The 19,884-nt window shown below is 41.6% G+C and overlaps 1 protein-coding gene across 1 annotated transcript in view; it reads left to right on the plus strand.

The window, feature by feature from the left end:
- Positions 1-436: 436 nt before the first annotated feature.
- The window catches only part of Ccdc172 (coiled-coil domain containing 172), a 50,957-nt gene continuing 31,509 nt past the window's right edge, over positions 437-19,884 (plus strand). The window contains exons 1-4 of the mRNA XM_034490109.2: positions 437-560; positions 797-882; positions 11,083-11,199; positions 12,870-13,035. Coding sequence (XP_034346000.1) covers positions 482-560; positions 797-882; positions 11,083-11,199; positions 12,870-13,035 — 448 coding nt within the window. The 5' untranslated portion in view covers positions 437-481. The remainder of the gene's footprint in view (positions 561-796; positions 883-11,082; positions 11,200-12,869; positions 13,036-19,884) is intronic.

A 19,884-nucleotide genomic window follows, 5' to 3' on the forward strand; every position in this document is an offset into this window, starting at 1 on the left:
AAGTTTATATTTAGAATCACGGGTACTTTGCACTTTATAATACTGCTGTCTGTGTCTTAGAGACCGGGGATCCCACCTCTAGAAAGACCCCAGACCTGTGAGCGCAGCGCAGGCCGCTGCAGACTGGCCCCACCAGGCTTCCGTAGCTGACTTCTCGCGACTTCTCTCGAGGCCAGTAGAGGCCACCTGCGCTGGACGCACCTGAGGGGACGTCGCCAGCTACTGACTGTGGGCATCTTTTCCTTGGGGAGCGAGGGAGCTGGGGAGGGGAAGCGTGGCCCCAGCCAAGACTGCTGTGTCTGTCCCCCAGGGCTTTCCTGTGGGAGCTGCACCCAGCACAGAAGGAGGCCGGGCTGGGGCTCTGCTGGGCAGGGGTGGGTGATGCGGGCAGCCCAGCAGGGAACAGCCGGTCAACCCTCTTCATTGTGCTTTCCAGGATCCTCAGACTCCCTTATAAAATATTAAGGGTGAGCCGCCCAAGATGAGTCTGGAATCGTTGTTTCAGCACATCATCTCCACTGAGCACCAGGCTGAGGAGAACCGCAGAGTGATGCGGGAAGGTGGGCCTGCCTTTGGGGGGCATTTGGCTTTTGGAGCTGGGTGTTTGCCCCGGGGGGGTGCATTTGGCTTTTGGAGCTGGGTGTTTGCACCACAGACTAGAGGGGAAGGGAAGACAAGACTCTAAGTGGAGTTTGCACCCTGGAGGGAAAGACAGATGAAAACTCACATGCCAACTGCTGCTAAGATGGAGGCTTCAGAAAGGTGAACGCGAGTAAGGACTTTGTTTGTATTACAGTGAGGTCGAATATTGCCAGATGTCGTGGGAAAATTAAGAAAGCAACAGAGGATCTAAGTGAAGAGAAAATCAAGTTGGAATCCAAGGTATTGACGCATAGGACATGCTAAGTATTATCTGAGGAAGTGTCTGAGCTTGGCTCTGAGGAGCAATTTATTGTCTAACTACTTACCCCTCAACTAGGAAACTCGGCAACTGTATGCTGTAGTTCAGTGTTGTCTAGTATTTAAGGTTCTGAATCCACTCTCTTTAGTTTTTAACAGGAAGTGGCCCCAAGGAGTCCACTTAACGAATTACTTGTCCGTTTTGTGGGATGGTTAATGTTTCTGAGAGAAGTGTCATCGGAAGAATAATTGTTCAATAAGTAGTCAGTGCAGCATGTGAATTTTAAATACTAAGTAATTTAAGCATGCGACGTGGATGTAACAGGCTATATGTATCTTTGAAATGATGGATTTCTGCTTCTCAATTCACTACCAGGTTTTTTAACATGTCTCAGCCAAAAGTATATTTTCTCTGCTCTCTTTTCTCTCTTTGTAAAGTTCTGCCTTTTAAAAAATAGGACCAGGGCGCCTGACTGGCTTCAAGGAAGAGGTTGAACTATGGATAGAATTTTGAGGAAGAAGAGATTTAGTAGGAGAGACCTTTTGTAGCAAAGAGGGGGCAGATCTTCCCCAGGCACATTGAGAGAGGACTCTGGGTAACAGCAGAGGGCTGATCAGTAGAACTGGGAGGGAAACATGGTAGAATTGTCCGGAGACCGGCAGTAAATGTGTTGTTAGGGATCTCCTTGTGCTCAGATCACAACAATGGGGATGGACAGTGAAGATGGTGAGGGCTTGCTGGAGTCCTCAGTCTGGTAGGAAGAATCAGGTGTTGATTAGATAACAATGTTTCAACACCCAAAGATGAGCTAAGCCAGCAGTGAGTAGAGGCCAACTAGTTACTTGATTACTCGTGGTTTTTTTGTTAATAAATTTTTCATTTTATTGCATATTAAATATAAATTTCTATTTAAAAGAAATATAAGCTATAAATTTATTTATAAAGTATGACACTATTAACTTAGCATATATTTGTGAGGAGTTTTTAGTTTTCTGTGGATAAAATAATACTTGAACTTTTACCACGTGGTGAATGCTCTCTCTCCTTCCCACATCCTGCTCATACAACACAAAACCCTCCCTAGGCAGCGCTGTAAAATCTCTTTACTCAGTGTCAGCATGCACCCGTGTTTGCAGCCCCAGTGTCTTTGAGAGGAACGTACTTAATTTTTTTTTAACTTCACCTTTATTCTCTTTGTGTTTGTTGCTCAGCAAACATGTACACACAAGCATATTCACCACTGAGAGCAGGTAACAAGGAAAGAGCGGTCTTGATAATTTGACAAATAAAACTTGTGCGTGTTTATGGGTTCCATGTTGTTTGTTATACATTTTGTAATGCTCAACTCCAGGTTAATATGTCTGTGCCGACATTTATCCTGACTTGGTGGTGAAAATATTACAAATCTTTGAAGTTTTTAGTATATGTCATTAACTATAGTCACCTTGCCGTGCAGTCGAATTCCAGCATTCATCTCTCCTAACTGTGAGTACTCACCAAACAACCAACCTTTCCTGTCTGCCCCCTTCAACTAAAAGAAACTGGCTGTCTTTTAAAACAGAGTTTGGGATGAGTGTGCATTGGGCCCTAGCTCTTGTTTTTCAGCGAGTAAAAGAGATAGTAGACTCATGACTGTGGGGACCCTGGTGGGGTGTACACAGGTGGACAGTGTCCTCATGTAGCTGCCTTTTCCTTGAAGAAAAATTAAGATGATTTTAAAGTTGGTTGGCAAATAGAAGTCAACAGAAGAAAAGGGCCATACATACACGTACACACAAGCCACACATACACCACGTACATGCAGACACACATGCACACATATCACACACATACCACATACACGTGCACACATACACCACACACACCACACACCAGACACATACCAATGCACACACGTACATCTCACATACACCACACACACATGCACACATACACCACACACAAATACACACACACACACACACACACACACACACACACGACACACATACTCCACACGGGGTGGGGAGCAGGGGGAGCTGAGCTCCTTCTTGGCAGCTGAGGGCTATTCGAAGGCAGAGTTAACCCCTTTAGTTCTAACAGGAACTCTGAGAGGAGGAGTGATCATTTCCCATTTACAGGCAAAGAAGCTGAGACATCTTTTAAATGACTTGTTCATGGTATATAATAGAAGACAAAATAGCCTCCATAATAAAGGTAACAATTGGTTAAGGAAACATTACTCTATTAAAACATTCTTGAGCTCATGTTGAACATTTTTTCTATCACATACAATAATACGTATGAAGCTTTGCATCTGGAGCAAAATTTTAAAGGTCACTTAATCTAAGTTGTATAAAGTACATTTTTCTGGGGTTGGGGAAGGTACTGACCTGACAGGTAGGAAATGTTTCATTTTAAATTAAGTATTTTTCTTTGTAATGTTTCTTTATTAAGACAAATTATCATTCTGTGTGATATTTTTGTTAGCTGCCTATTTTACCTGAAAATGGAAATGTAGTGTTGATACTACACATACATAAAGAAAATGTTGATTTGTTTGTGCTAGAGAAAACAGCAAATCTCTAATATTGTTTAAGAGCATTCACGAGATTGCTAATTATTACAGGCTCATAAACGCGCATTGGTTTTTAACCAGCTCGTATGCATGGGTAATAAATAATATAATTGTATCTTACTAATAAAACTAGCATATGGGGGTCACAGTTCATACAGCACTAATTTGTAATTGAGGTAATTTGATTTATAATTAGAGTCAGGATGGTATGTGTGTACTAAGATTAAATGTAGAACTAAGAAGATGATGTAAATGAATAATGGGAAGAGCTGAGGAAGTAATCATAAATTGATTCTCTGTTTCTTTTTTCTCAGAGTTAATTATATGTCTGTCAATAACAATGAAAATATATTTACTTGAATATTTGACTTGGTGTTTATTGACCCATTCATCAAACAAGCAGCGTGAAGAGAAGATAGAACATAATCTGAAAGAGCAGCACTTGAGCTGTTGTATACTCGCATGTTCAAAGCATATTTGGGCATATATTTAGGAAACTACTTGAAGTCAAAAAAATGTATTTAGGAAGTAGAGCCTTCTGCTGCCCCTGGTCTGTAGGTAGAGCATTCTGCTGCCCTTGGTCTGTAGGACGTGGGTAGCTAGTTAGTACCTGGACGACAGCATCTGATTTCAGGGCTAGGTGAGTCTCTTAAAATACATGGTTGCAAGCAGTCTCAGAGCACATAAGTGCTTTGTGACTTGGACAATCTCAGTGCATCTGGTTGAGCTGGGCCCTGTGAAAAGGGAAGGATGGGAGCACGGTGCGGTCTGCACTGAGCATGGGAGCACGGTGTAGTCTGCACTGAGAATGGGAGCACGGTGTGGTCTGCACTGAGCATGGGAGCACAGTGTGGTCTGCGCTGACGCTTATTAGGGTTCCTAAAGCTTCAGTTGTCTATGGAAGATTTTGTAGTGTTGATGTCAGAGAAACTAAAATTGAGGCTTATAAAAGTATTGTAGTTTCTCAGAAGCAACCCATTGAGTTTCTTATATGTAAAAATTGGCATGTAATTATAATCTGTGTAGTTCTTACAAGCATCTTATATAAAACCCAGTGCTGTGCCGTAGTCCTGTGAGGGGGAAACGAGGGAAGGATGAGGCTGCGTTAGTGTATCTTACATATTTTATTTTCCCTTTCAACTTATTGGATAAATATCTTTTTAAAAACTTTTTAAAATTTGCAGTTATAATTACAACAGTCCCGTTTTCCTTTCTTCCTCTGAACCATCCCATACACACATACTTCAAACTTATGGGCTACTTTTTTATTTCATATATATATATATGAAATATATATATATATATATATATATTCATATTCCTAAATAGAACCTGCTCAGTCTGATTAATAATATTTTTATGTATTCAAAAATATCTTAAGAACAATAAAATGTTTTATAAATTTTAAAATATTTTGGAATGAAGTAGCAAAATGGTCCACATTTTTATTTAAAAATGTAGATGTTTTACCTTGTGATTAGTGGAGTCAGAACTTGAGAAATCACGCTTTGCTGATGAATTACTAAGTCAAGGAGAGAACAAAAGCAGGAATCACTGTCATTTATAATAGTGACATGCAAGCTTTTAGCTGAGGTGGTTTGTTTTCTTTTCAAATGTATGTATTAGAGAGAAATTTCTGTGCTGCTTATATTTAGTTTTATCATTGATTAAAATTTACTTAGAAACAGAGTACTCTGTCAGCTTATGTCACAACAGAGATTCTGCTTAAATAACTCTTGGATGTTGCTGACTTTTAACTGGAAACCCAACGTTTGATTCGAGGCTTTACCAGGTGTAATCTCATCAGGCCACTGTTGAGATTACACTGCCTTTGTGGCTTTACTGAATAATGGTTAGGGTTTCTCTTCTCTTGTAATACAAGTCTGAAAGGGGACTGTGGGGGGGCATTTATTGAAGCTGCTCAAGGAAATCCTGAAGTATGGGCTCATTCTGCCCTTGTCACGGTGGTGAGCCGGCCGATCCCTCCTTCCTCTGTGCTGCTCCGCTCCTAGCTCCTAGGCAGTGTTCCTGAATCCGGCTTGGAAGGAGAAGGACTGAGACTAAAAGTCGCTTCTCTACCATGCAGCAGTACTGAAATGTTTTAGGAAGGAAGGCCCTCAAAAGTTTCAACCTGCTGCTGACATGTTAGAGTTTTGTAGTCAACGTTGGCAGGAGAATAGAGGATTTTGTTGCTGTCGTTTGGTGGGGTGGGTGGTAAGCTGCTCTGTGGAGATGAGATCTCAATCGTTAGCTGTGGCTGGCCTTAAAATCAACATCTGCTGTAGACCGTCCTTGAACCTTTGCTGGCCACTTGTCTCCGCCTCCTGGTATTACCCCAAGTCCCAAAACACTTCACTTGGGAGTTTATTATTGGCACCAAACAAAACTGGATTTGTATTAGTAAAGCAAAAAGGTGAAATTTGTGACTTCCCTTGTGTCCCCTCATAGGTACTAATGTTTAAGGTCATGTGTTTCTCTGTTCAAAATCAGAGTGAGAAGTAAGTTCCCAGGCTACTCTGCAAGCAGGGATGTTCCCACCATCTATCACATAGACAGGGTTTTTCTCCCATGATCTGTGAATCAGTAATGGTCTTCAAGTTCAGTGAGGAGGGGCCAGGTTTCAGAAAAGCATTAACTGTTCAGTAAGGAAATGAAGACTGTGTGTCAGGGAGGCAACCATAGTTTCTATTGAAAAGATTTTAGTGGTAAAGTCAGAATGGCCCTGTAGAAAGCCCTGCAGCTGTCTAAAATGGTCCACTAACTACAAATAATATTTACAATCCGTTGCATGCAACAGAATATTCTGCATGATTCTCCTCTCCCCCAAATTCTCTCTCAGCTAAGAGTGCTCATACCTTTAAAAGCCTTTCAGGTTATAAAGTGCACTTTCATTCTGAACAAATAATTGGTGGCAGTTTGGGGTGAAGCCACAACTAACTCACAGACAGGGAGGCAAAGACCAATTGAGCTTCTATTGGGAGGCACATGGCTTCAAACTCAGGTGTCAGCGGTCACTTTAAAAAGCCACTGAATGATTTGAGAACAATTCATCTCCAGAACACAGTGTGCTAAAGAGCAACCTGTAGATGCTATGTCACTGTGAAGCACTGCCACATACAGAGCACAGGTCTGTCCTGCGAGGCTTGTAAGTGCAGTGACAGACCGTGACAGTCATGGGATGATAAATAGCACATCAGGGTAGTGTTGTCCCTCAGGCAGATAATCAGGGAAGGACATGGGGTACTTAAGCTATACGGCATGCCTTGTGCTTCTTTATTTTTTTTTTCCTTGAGATTAGGGTGGAACACAGCTGCTAGGTCACTTTACAAAAAATTTTAAAGTTAGAAAGCAGTGATTTATAATTTTCTCACAAGGTATTATTATGATCATTGATTTTAGAACATTTTCATCTTTCTGTAAAGAAACACTGCATCTTTTAGAAGCCACCTTGTTCCCCCTGAGACTTACTCCAAGCTTCCCATAGCCCAGGTTCTAGGCAACCCATTTCTTTTGCATCTGTACATGCTATGTAGATGGAGGCACACAGTATTAGCATTGGAAGCACACAGTAGGTACACAGTAGTAGCCTTTGTGACTCATCTCTGTGTTTTCTGTTTCTAGCCTGTCACTGTATCATGCTAAAGCATGAGAACAGTGTTTCTTGTATCCACACTCCGTCTTGTGTGTCAGCTGGACCATTCAGAGTATTTTAGTTGTTTTTGAATAACATTGCCATGAATATTTATGCACAGGTGTTTGTATAAACATATATTTTTCAAATCTCTTGGACACTCTATCTAGGAGTGGAATTGTTAGGTCTTACAGGACCATTGGAATTTTCTATTGCTTTGTTTTTTTCTTCAGGAGATTTCAGGTGATTTTCAAAATAGTCACATGCTTTTGTGTTTGCAGCAGTGTGTGAAGGCTCTGTGTCTCTGTCCTGGCCAACATGTTACCCTCTATTTCAGTGACTTTATAAAGCTATCTTTGTGGGTATTAGTAGTGCTGTATAACTTTGAGGCCAGCATGGTCTACATAGGGAGATCCTGGCCAGCCAAGGTTACATAGTGAGACCTTGTCTCTGAAGTCAAAGCTAAGGCCTTCGTATCTGCTCTCAACTTGCTCAGTGGTGCAGCCTGGTGTCTGGAGTGTCTTCTCTTGTGGTTGGGAGAGCCCTCTGCCTTTTCCTTAGTCCTTGTATGATATTAGCCATGTGAAGTCTGCATGTTTCCCTTGTATCTCTTGTGTGAAATTGCCTCTTTTGCTTTCGGCAGATCATCTGACAGACAAAGAGCAACTTGCTGGAGGCTGAGCTGGCTTTGACAGCATCAGTTACACAAAGAGTGTTGTGGACTGACCAAATGCTGATATATTACAAGCTCTGGTCACTTTCAGTTTCAAAGTATCTGAAGGCATGCAGACAGCAAGGAAGTGAAGAGCTATGCATACTGTCTCTGTTGAACACAGACCTAGTCAGCAGACAAGTCAGCTCAGTATCCAAGAGGAATGAACAGGAAAGGAAAACCTTTACTGCTGAGAGAAACAGAGTTAACAAGGGAGATGGCACTGCTGTAAGCTAAATTTTACCAAAACAGTGATGTTTTCTGACAAAGGTTGGCCATTTGAGTCTAGAATGCAACATTAAGGCTTTATACAAATATTTTCATTTTCAGTCAGGAAACAGACAGAGGTGAGAAAGAGAAATTTGTGTTTCTGCCATTAGGAACTTCTAACCTCTTTCTTTGTATTGCATGCTGTCTCTTGAGATTGTGAGCAATTTAGGAGACAGGGTCAATAATTTCTTTAGTTTCTGTTTACTGTAAACTAAATGGCTCAAACTGCCATAGGCACATTAGTGTCTCAGTTCAAACTTGAGATGTTTGGAAATCATTTCTCAACAGTACAGTTTGTAGTTTTATAGTATTTCCCATCCGATCCTTCCTTGGCTTTTACCTTATAACAAAGCAGAGGTAAGGAGTCTGCATGACAGTAATTCTGTGAGTGAGTAGTATACTGATCCTGTCAGTATAGTCAGGGTTACATGTGGGTGGACTTGTAGGTTCTTCTTTCTTCCACCCTTCTCCACCCTTTTCCCACCCTTCAGTGGGACAACTACTTAACAGATGACAATCAACAGCCAAAAACCCACCAACATTTCACCCTGTCTCTCAGGACTCTAGCATCTATATACACTCTGAAAAGTTCGCAAAATTCCCAACATCACACAATTGCAGAAACTGTCACACAATTGCAGCTGGAAAAATCACGTCCCCACCAGAGCACGAGGCAAATCATAGTCAGCTGCTGTGGACCATCTGAAACAGCCCCATGTTTCATACCTGGGATTAAAACAAAAAACATAATATTTCTGTGTTTTTTTAAAGCAATCAAAATTCCAAAATTGTCATTGCAGTTATATTTAAAAGAGCTACTAAAATTGTACCTATCAGTAGCCCTGGTTTTCAAGGACTAAGACTTCTTAGTTGTTTTAAGTTCTATTAAAGAATGGAGGCAGGCCACCCAGTTTCAGTGTCACCTCATCTGAACCCTGACCTGTCGATGACAGCACATTGGAAGCCCATCTCCCTTTCCGCCTTCTCCCACTTTCTCCGTTGTGCGAGTGAGCACGTTGGGTGTGGCTGTGAGTGTGTGGAGCTCAGAGGACAACTTTGTGCAGTTGGTTCTCTTCCTTCCACCTTCTGGGAATCAATGTTAGAAACAGGATTAGAAGTCAAGAATCTTGATTCTGAAGGGCATCCTATATAAAGCGCCTTAGCACATTAAACCAGAACTTACCAGCCTGTGGCCTGCAGTCTCCACGTCCCTCACCCCAGGATATTTAGTGAAAATATGAGATGCATTTGCAATTTTTTTTTGGGGTAACTCACTTGTAAAGTTTCGAACATGATCTGTGTCTGGGATACTGTTGAGTCACAGTGTCACAAGAGTGGACACTGCTAACTCATCTGCGTCTGAAGCATCTATGTGGGCAGTGGTGCTGAAGTCCTTTTTATTGCCAGAATTAGTCAGAAGCAGCTTTAGCATTCCATTTGAATGCCATGATTTAGCAAGAAGGATGTTGAGAGACCTCGATTTTAACCCATGCTTCCCCCAGTTACTTAAATACCCTTCATAAAGTCTTGCACTGGGGGACTTATTTTATTCTCTTCTGTATAATAATCATGGAATATTATGTTCTTACACTAGACAAATGGAGATGTTTGATCCTTCCCTTGTCTGCCCTGTTGGCTTGTGTGTGATGTTAAAGTCTGGAAACTTCATCTCCTGATTCTGCATCATGGACATGAAGCCCCTAGCTGTCCCCCAGGGTTTCAGGCGTTTCCTCAGTCATGCAAATTGTACATCTCCATCTCTCTGTCTTTCTTCAAATATTCAAATATTGATGGAACTGCACCCAGGACCCGCTGGGCAGCTGTGCCACATACAGCCTTATAGAAATGGAAGGTTGTGTTTCTATTTTACTTCAGCTATTTTTTTGTAAATGCCAGTATTCCTAGGACTTACTAGCTGTAATATTTCAAAATGTCTTTGAAGCCAACCCTTTGGCTCTGGAATAGACTGCTCCCAGGCTCTTTACTGTTCAGTGTCTTCTGGGACACAGATTTCACATCCTGTCTCTCACCTTGAGGAAGTTCTTATAACTAACATAAATCTTGCTTTCTGCAATTTGAGTTGAATTTATATCATTTTTCTTTTCTCTGTAGAGATGAGAACAGCCCCAAACTGGAGGTAACACATTGTCATGAGGGCCAGTACTGAACACTGCAGACAAACTGCTTCAGTTTCTCTGTCTTTTGTTCTGACTTTGTGTCTCAGAAGCAGCGGCTTTTAAAGTGCAAATGAAATAATACCCAATATCAGTGCTTATGAGATCTTTGCTGTTTAGAATAAAATAGGGCACAAAAGTTTAAAAGTTTTTGTAGGAGGAGGGAAATGTTGGTCTCTGATCCTGTCTGTGAGGACCTATTGAGTGCCTGGCTGGGATGGATTTCGCTTCCTTAGCTTTCAACCACCTGCCAGTGCTAACATTGCTACCCACCACTGAGCCTCTGAAAATAAGAGAACTCCCTTGAGTAAATAAGTAAAATTCAAAGGTTGGGTTCTCAAAATGTATTTGGGATATTTAACCAAATTTATGTCTACTTCATGTATAGTTAAGTCAAAAAACTGGGCTTGGGCTGTAGATATTATCCTGTGTTTAGTGGTTACAGTGATTGATTCCTTTTTATAAATTGTGAGACTGGAAGCCTGTCTCTTGAAGCAAGCTATCCAGAAGTGTATGGTCAGAGGCTGTACTCAGCTAACACTTGTGCTGAACGTGTGAGGAAAGGAAACCAGCTGTGCCCATGAGGAGCCCAGATTTTGCTCTGTGAGCTGTGAGGACAGAGCTCAGGGCTGTCAGTCACTCACAGCAGTGCATGCAGGGAGTCAGTCATACATACACAATGGCGTGCAGGAAGCCAGTCATATATACACAATAGTGTCACTTACAGCAGTGCATGCAGGAAGTCATATATACACAATGGCATGCCTTTTCAATTAACTGAGCCCTAAAATCTGTATTCATTTGCTTTTTTCTGATTTCTGAATTTTCCTTTTGAAGGTTCAGCAGTTTTCTGAAAAATCTTTCCTCTTGGAGCTTTTGAAAACCCATGAAAACGCATTAGAGAGACAGCGCAATGAGATTATCGGCGAGCGGGACACACTGCTCCAAGCCTGCGTAAGTCTCCAGCCACCGAGAAACATCTCAGTCATGACCTAACCGTGTCAGAGGCATTTCAATGTGCGCAGCTTTGACAAAATTATCTGTATCCACATCAGCTGACAGTACTATTCAAACACAAAGTATTAAGGGCTGTTAAGGTGGCCCAGAGAATAACACAGCTGGAAAGAGGTGTGCTGGTCAGGGTGTAACACGGGAACTGTATGCAGTTTTAATGAGCCCGAGGGAAGAGTGCCACTGCTCTTAGTTACTCTGGTGTTGAGACCTAGTTTTAATGCCTCCAGTTAACAGAGAACTTTGAGTCATATTTATGGGCATGGGCGAAAAGTCTTATTTATCTTTTTATCTTAAGCCAGAGTCAACAAGGTGAGCAGTAGTTATGATTACAGGCCAATTTGGAGATGTGACTAGTCCTAAGTTGACATTTGAAGAAAATACAGTTGGGCCAGTGAGGGGCTCAGTGGATAAAGGTGCCTCCAGATCTGATGGCTTCCAGTGAGGGGTCAGTGGATAAAGGTGCCTCCAGATCTGCTGACTTCCAGTGAGGGGTCAGTGGATAAAGGTGCCTCCAGATCTGATGGCTTCCAGTGAGGGGTCAGTGGATAAAGGTGCCTCCAGATCTGCTGACTTCCAGTGAGGGGTCAGTGGATAAAGGTGCCTCCAGATCTGATGGCTTCCAGTGAGGGGTCAGTGGATAAAGGTGCCTCCAGATCTGCTGACTTCCAGTGAGGGGTCAGTGGATAAAGGTGCCTCCAGATCTGATGGCTTTCAGTGAGGGGCTCAGTGGATAAAGGTGCCTCCAGATCTGATGACTTCCAGTGAGGGGCTCAGTGGATAAAGGTGCCTCCAGATCTGATGGCTTCCAGTCCTGGAGCCAGCGGTGGAAGGAGAGAACTGACTGCTGCAAGTAGCCCCTGACCTTCACACGTGTGCCAGTGCACACTCACACCAAGACTGGTACACATGGGTGTGTGCATGGATGTGTGCATGCTGCACACTGAAGAAATAAATGAAAAGAATTACATAAAATATATTTAAGAATTATAAAACTGCAACTTATGACAGGAGCAGCTTCTAAATGTGATTCCACAAAGTTGGCATACAGCCCAAAATAAAAATACAGAAACCAGTGTATCTAGTGCTGTCAGGAAATTAAATTTTTGCACCATCCAGAGATATTTTAAATTTATACTTTCATGCCCTGTGGACATTTCATTCACAACACAAAACTGACTTTTAAATGATTGCATAATTTGGCTTCAGATGATCAGGTTTTTCTGTTCCCTGTGAGCAGCCATTGTTCCTTGAGTAAAGGCTGTAATTTTTACATTTGACATCACTCCTTCACCTAACTGTACATTATATTGACAAAGTAGCATATACAGTTATGAAGTAAATTCACAGATACAAGCATAAGGATAAATGTCAGAATTTCTACTTCATTAATTCTCCCAAATCTGTAAAGATAAAACTTCCAAATGGAGGTTGTTATGGAACAGCCTCAGTCTTTAAAAGCACATCTTGGGCAGCATGGGCTGCTTGTGGTGACGACGGAGACAGGGATGTCAACACTGGCTTCTGACACCGAATTATTGTATTCTAATTGTGGAAGGATGGTACAGTCCTTGTGTATCGTATTTGGTCACTTACTTATTTCTGCTTTTCAGGAGGCTATAAAGAAAAAAGCCACAGAGGAAGAGGAAAGATTTATTAAGGAAATTACAGACTTCAATGACAATTATGAAATAACCAAGAAAAGTGATACTTTGATGAAAGAAAATATCAAGATGGAAATTGCTGACTTAGAAAACCAGGCAGATGTTTTGAGAGGGGGTATGAATACAGTTGCCTTATTTGTCTGTTGTTCATGAAAGTGAGGTGGTATTTGCTTGTTTGTTTTTGAGACAGAGTCTTACTATGACACATAGACTGGCTTGGAACTTAATCTATAGCCAGAATGTGTATCCTAGGCTGGCCTCAGTTATGCTGTGATCCTCCTGTCTCAGATCTCTCTGAGGTTTACAAGCATGCACTATCAGGCCCAATTACAATGAGTCACTTTGAATGAGAGTGTTTTCTAGAAGGTCAGCTGTGTATAAAGGTAAATTCCATCACTACATAGTAAACCCTTTCACTTAATGAATGTATACTGTCCTCATGAATATATGGCTTTGTTATGAGTAGTTTCAGTAGTGTCAGAAGTTTATTGGGAGTGGAGCCTCTGACTTTCCATCTAACGGGAGTGTTTGCTCTCTGTTTACTCTGTCATGTGGCTTCGAGGCAGTGCTCTGGGTCCCAGGGACATGAGATGTAAAGGTATAAGAAACAAGTGCACAGTCTTGTGGTGGAGTGCATCCTAGGGTTAGGACTGCTGCTGTGAATTTTATTTTTTCATCAACTCTGTATAAAATAGGAAGTAAAATAGGGGTGGAGAGAGTGTCCTGTCAAGACAATCTGCATTTTATTGGAATCTATGATAAGATAATGAACTAAGACAATTGTCAAAGAGGGTGAGGAATGGAGGAGGCATTTAGGAAATTGACAGGACTGTAGTACACATAGAAACAGGGATAGTCAAAACCATCTGTTCCCAGGCTCCATGGGTTCGACCCCAGCATGAGGTTTGGTTTCTCTCACTCTGATTCCAGTCCAGTTGAGACTCGTTGATTGCTACTCCCCTGTAATTCTTGAGTAATTGATCATCTGAAAACTTCACAGTAAAGCAATTCATTTCTCAGATGATCAGTGTGCTGTGATGAGAACAGAAAGACAGAAGGCCTGGTGCCATTGCCCCACAGCAGTTCTGAAGGTTCTGAAGTGCAGTCATGGGGACACTGGCATGCCTGGTTAGGACTAGGTCACCCTCCTGCCTTGATGTGGCTGCCATGCAGAGTGTTAGTTCCTCCCTCTGCTTTTTTGCTTCCAATCTGGGTCGTTCATTTTTAGTGAAAGATGCCTTGTGCTCGCAGTGACACCTTTTTAGAGCTTGCTTCTGTTCTGTAGGAGTTTGGGCATTTAAGGGCTTCTTTGACATTTTTACCATCACTGGGCTTATGGAAATATGTTTCTCTTAAAGACTTTGTGACTCTAGATGTCTAGATGGATCTTACACAGGTTAATTCCACTAGGGAGAAAAGGCTGTAACCACAGATCTTTCTGAGGTCAGACTTTTTGTTTTGGGCTCTTGCTGAAACACTGAGAAACAATATTCATAAGTGTTTTTCCCCCTTTATTGAAAATAGCTTCTTTTTTCTCATACGATATATCCTGATTACAATTTCCCCTTCCACTGCACCTGGCCAGCAAGCTTGACTGAATGATTTTCTTAAGTATCATGGTAGATTTATTTCAGATCAAAACAAAGAGTTTAAATTTATATAGTGTGTTTTATTTTTAGATTGTAATTTCCTAGCAGGGCTGTGGGTTTATCTTCACTGACAGGTGTTTGTTTTAATTCCTGAAGCAGCCAGTAATGAAATGCAAAGGTGCACTTCTAGAGAAGCACACAAATCAAAGGCAATCTCAGATACTCATGGTTAGCCAGAGTGAGACGTGAAGGAGACTGTTCATCTGTAGTCCAAATTAACTGTGTTAGTGAGCCACTCACTGCAGCTACAGATAGAGCTGGCAGAGGAGGCTGGAGAGATGGCTCAGTGGGCAGAGCATACATCATTCTTGATAAACCCCCGAGGTCTGTTTCCAGCACCCACATCAGGCAAATCACAGCTGCCTGTATGTCCAGCTCTATGAGATCTGAAATGCCTCGGACCTGCTTGAACATATGTGCACATGCAAACACACATGTATACATACATAATTAACAAGTATTTTAAAAAGCTAGTAAATAAAATAATTTGTATATACAATAACCTTAACAAGCTGTTATATTGTTATCGTATAATTTATTAAAGAGATGTCACTGAAGTTAAAAGGAGAATTTTATATTGAAAAGCCAGTTTTCAGTCAGTTAAGAATACTGAAGTAATACACAGTGTATTTTCCTAACATAAGTTAATAACTAAACAGTTAACAAGCATAAAAAGTATCCAGCAAAATCTAAACATTTGAAAATTAAATGGGTTATATGTAAATAACTCATTGACTAAAGGGGAAATAAAAAGAGAATTAATTGAGTTATAATATGAATTTACCATACTAAAATTTTATAGTTCAGGCCTGATTTTTGGAGGTTTGTAAGTAACTCTAATGCTTATGTTAATGTAAATAAAAAGACTATCCGTATGCTTTATATGATAAAGATCCCAAAAAGAAATGCAAATAAACTCACATGAAGGAAGAAACATGAATTTCATATCAATTACAGCTTTTCATTTCTACTATTCTGTATAAATTTTCTTAGGTAAAAGTTATATTTTATAGAATTATAAAGCATCTTGTATTTTAATTTGAGTTACATTAAGTTTATTAGTGAACTTAGGGAGAATTGCTGTCTCCTAATTTTGAGTCTTCCTATTAGAAAAGTAAAGATGGGACAGCAAGATGGCTCAGCAGCTTAAGGGCTTACAGCTAAGCCCAATGACCTGACTTTGATCTCATGGTGGAAGTAAAGAACCAACTCTTATAAATTGTCTTCTGACCATTACATGAATGATATAGCATGCATGCACCTGCACAAGCGTGTGCACACGTGCACACACACAATGTAAAAAGTGTTTCAATTGTCTTGACTTTTCTTGTTACTGTTTCCTTAAGTATCAGTATACTTTAAGTGGGTTTCCCGTTTGAGTTTTCTTGTGATCATTGCCTGTCTACAGATAAAGTGCCTTCTTCTACATTCTGATTTCCTAACACAAATGAACCTGATTTTGTTGTTCTCTGGCCTCAGTGCACATACACACATACATGGACACACGATACATGTGCACACACACACAAATAATAATATACCAAGAAAGATATCTGGGACAGAAAGGAGTCACTTGAGTAGAAGGGTATACAAATAACAGCCATGGAGAGTAGAAATGGGGATTGTTCAGAATGCAGTGCACTCCTCTGTCTCATCTTTGTTACAGGATAAAAGGAAGATAAAAACAGCAAGCCAAGGGTGGACGAGTATGGGGATGCACGTGTCAGGGGATAACAAATGTGGTGGCACAGATTAAAAGCAGGAATGGAAGAGTAAGCCCTGACAAGCACAAAGACAAATGAAAGCGACCACACTGCACTGTCCCAGTAACTCCGCTGTCTGCCCAAAGCTAAACCGTTCCCTTCTCTACTTCCACTGCCACATACACGGTTCCTAAAAACATCTTAGTGCTTGAGTCTGTTCACACGTGCAGGAACATAGCTGCCTGGGATTGCAGTTCCAGGATCAGCACCTTCAGCGTCTGAGGGCATGTGTACCTACACATGGTACACACACAGATACACACAGCACACGCACACACACACAGACACAGACACACACACACACACACACACACACAGAGAGAGAGACAGAGAGAGAGAGAGAGAGAGAGAGAGAGAGAGAGAGAGAGAGAGATTGATAAGCAGGTAGGTAGATAAATAGATGCCAGACACAATGCATTTGAGAGCATTCCTAAGTAAAATCCCAAACAGGGTGAGATAGAGTGAGCAGGAGAGAGCAGCTGGAGTCTAGAGGAGAGAGGCTGTACTCAGGTAAAGTTCGTAGCGTGTCAGCAGTGCTCGGCATCTGGTTCTCTTCTGAACATTGAAGATCCACAGGGTAGAAGAGAGGCCTGAGGGCAGCATTTGAGATCTGAGTAACTAGGAATGTGGAATAATTGGTCATACACACACACACTCACACACAATTTGTGAATCAGCAAGTTTATCTATTTAAACTTTTGGTAACTCATAGATTGATGGCTCACCATTTGCCTTCGGAACAATCACTTCCATGATGTCATAACATTTGCTCAGAGTATTTCCTGTGTTCACTTCTCTCAAGTCATGAACCAGTTTTTTTTTTTTTTTCTGGGTAGGAAGTAAGATACATATTATAATTTGATACTGCATAACAATTAGTCCATTGTTAATTCGTCTATTAATGATTTGCAGTGAATATATGGGAAACTCTCTGTTAAAAGATGAGAATGAATTTGCTTAAATGAGTTTGATTTAATATTTATAACCATAAAACCTAGTTATTTGCCTGGTTTGGTGGCACACAGTTAACTCCAGTATTCAGTGGACCGAGCTCTGCAGGCAGAACTTGGTGAGTTTGAGTTTGAGATCAGTCTGCTCTGCACAGGAAGTTTCAGGCTAGCCAGCACCATATAGTGAGAGCCTGTTTAAAAAACAAACAAACAAAGGCCCCCAAACCGGGAAAACAAAAAATAACATCAGAGTTATTGATAGAAGCCTAGGAAGACACTGAAAGCAATTACTCTTATCAGTTGTAGCTCAGTAAATCTGTAAATTAAAATATAAAATAAAAATGAAGCAGTAAGAAAATGGAGAGGAAAGCTTGCCCTAAAAATCAGGGTTTAATTCTTGAGTTCTGCGAGTGTTGCTGGGAGGTGGTCCATTTGTTTTCTCATGTGCTTAAATAATCCGTCTTCAAGAGAGAGGAGCCACATTGGGCTGTCAAGATGAGCAGGTACCTTTTCCTCACCCTTCTAACCTGAGACTTGAGCTGGGCAGGCTTTTCCTCCTGTCAGTAGTGTTTCCCCTGACCCCCATATATTTTCAGATAGACCAAACCTAAGTGGGGGAGGAAGACCCCCTCAAGGACCACTAAAATACCCACCCATCAAGGAGAAACTGGCTTTAGCCTCCCATGCCCCCCTGCAGTACACCAGATCTTTCTTTTGTGTGCCTTGTGTGTATTTCCTCACACCTAATTTTTTACTGGCAAATAAGATAGATAGACAGACAGACAGACAGACAGTAAATCTTCAGATTATTTAGCCTAGAGAGAGTAGACTGAAAACAGCACGTTCTCTGACTCAGGGACATTTAAACCCAAAATGTCTTCATTGTTCCTGTCTCAGTGTCACAGGGCTGACTGTGGGAGTGTATTGGATAGTGCTGACTGCTGTGCTGAGGCACCGTGGTGTCAGCAGCCACATGTGCGTCCTGAGTGTGTCAGTGAACCATTCGCCCTGCTCTTCTCATTGATGAAAAAAATAGGGGACAGCTCTGAGGTTTTCTTTACATAGATGTTTTGCTTAATTTATGAATTAATTATTCAGAAGCAAATATTTATTTTTAAAGTGTAGTTTATTTTGTGTGTTGATGCCTAAGCATTTGTGTGTCGCATGCAGGAGCCTGAGGAGAGCAGACGCAGTCAGCGCCCTCTTGTGAGCTGCCTGTGGGCGCTGGGAACCAAGCCCGGGTCCTCTGCAAGAACAAGTGTCCTTAGCCTGAGCAACTGTCCTGGCTAGAAAAAATATTTAAAGGCAACTATGAACCATTGAATTAAGTTCCACATGTTTTCTTGTGAACCTGTTATATGCTGTGTATGTAGTGCACCAGGAATAAGCAGTGAAGGTTAAAGATGACTGAGGCTCAGGTCATGTTTTCAGTAGCTTGTACTGTACTGTACAGCAAGCTCGGAGAAAGGGTGATTAAATGCAGCATGGGCAGTTTCCACTCATGATCACAAAAGAACAGTCGGATAGCTCAGTGCTCAAGAGCACCTGTTGCTCTTGAAGACGACACAGTACAGTTCCAATATATACATGGTGCCTCACAATCATTTGTTAACTCCAGTTCCAGAAGATTCAGTGTCCTATTTGACCATGGCAGGTACCAGGTTCATATATAGTGTACATACATACACACAGGCAAACACTTTTACACAATAAAAAGTAAAATATATCTTCTTGGCAACATTAATTTTTTATTGGATATTTTATTTATTTACACTTCAGATGTCATCCCCTTTCCCCATTTCTCTTCCCTAGAACCCCCTATCCCATCCCCCCTCCTCCTTTTTGCTTTTTTTTAATTGGATATTTTATTTACATTTCAGATGTTATCCCCTTACCCTGTTCCCCACCCTGCCCAGGAACCCCCTATCCCATCCCCACTCCTCCTGCTTCTATGAGGATGTTCCCCACCCACCCTCCCCCTCACCCCCACCTCTTGACTCTTGAATTCCCCCATACTCGGCATCTAGCCTTCATGGGACCAAGGATCTCCTCTCCCACCTATGCCCTATAAGGCCATACTCCCCTACATATATAGCTGGAGCCATGGGTCCCTCCCTATGTGCTCCCAGGCTGCTGGTTTAGACCCTGGGGAGTTCTGGTTGGTTGGTATTGTTGCTCTCCTCATGGAGCCACAAACCCTTTCAGCTCCTTTAGACTTCACTCTAACTCCTTCATTGGGAACCCCATGATAAGTTCAATGGTTAGCTGTGAGCATCCCCCTCTGAACTTGTCAGACTCTGGCAGACCTCTAAGGAGACAGCTATATCAGGCTTCTGTCAGCATGCACTTCCTGACATCCACATCAGCTTCTACCTTTGGTGACTGCACATGGGATGGATACCCAGGTGAAATGGTCTCCAGACAGCCCCTCCTTTAGTTAGTGTCCCACACTTTGTCTCCATATTTGCTCCCTTGAGTATTTTGTTACTCCTTCTAAGAAGGACTGAAGCACCCATACTTGGTCTTCCTTCTTCATGAGCTTCATGTGGTCTGTGAGTCAAATCTTGGGTATTTCAAGCTTTTGGGCTAATATCCAATTATC

The sequence above is a fragment of the Arvicanthis niloticus genome, chromosome 1 (genome assembly GCF_011762505.2).
Source record: "Arvicanthis niloticus isolate mArvNil1 chromosome 1, mArvNil1.pat.X, whole genome shotgun sequence".
In the NCBI taxonomy this organism is placed as follows: domain Eukaryota; kingdom Metazoa; phylum Chordata; class Mammalia; order Rodentia; family Muridae; genus Arvicanthis; species Arvicanthis niloticus.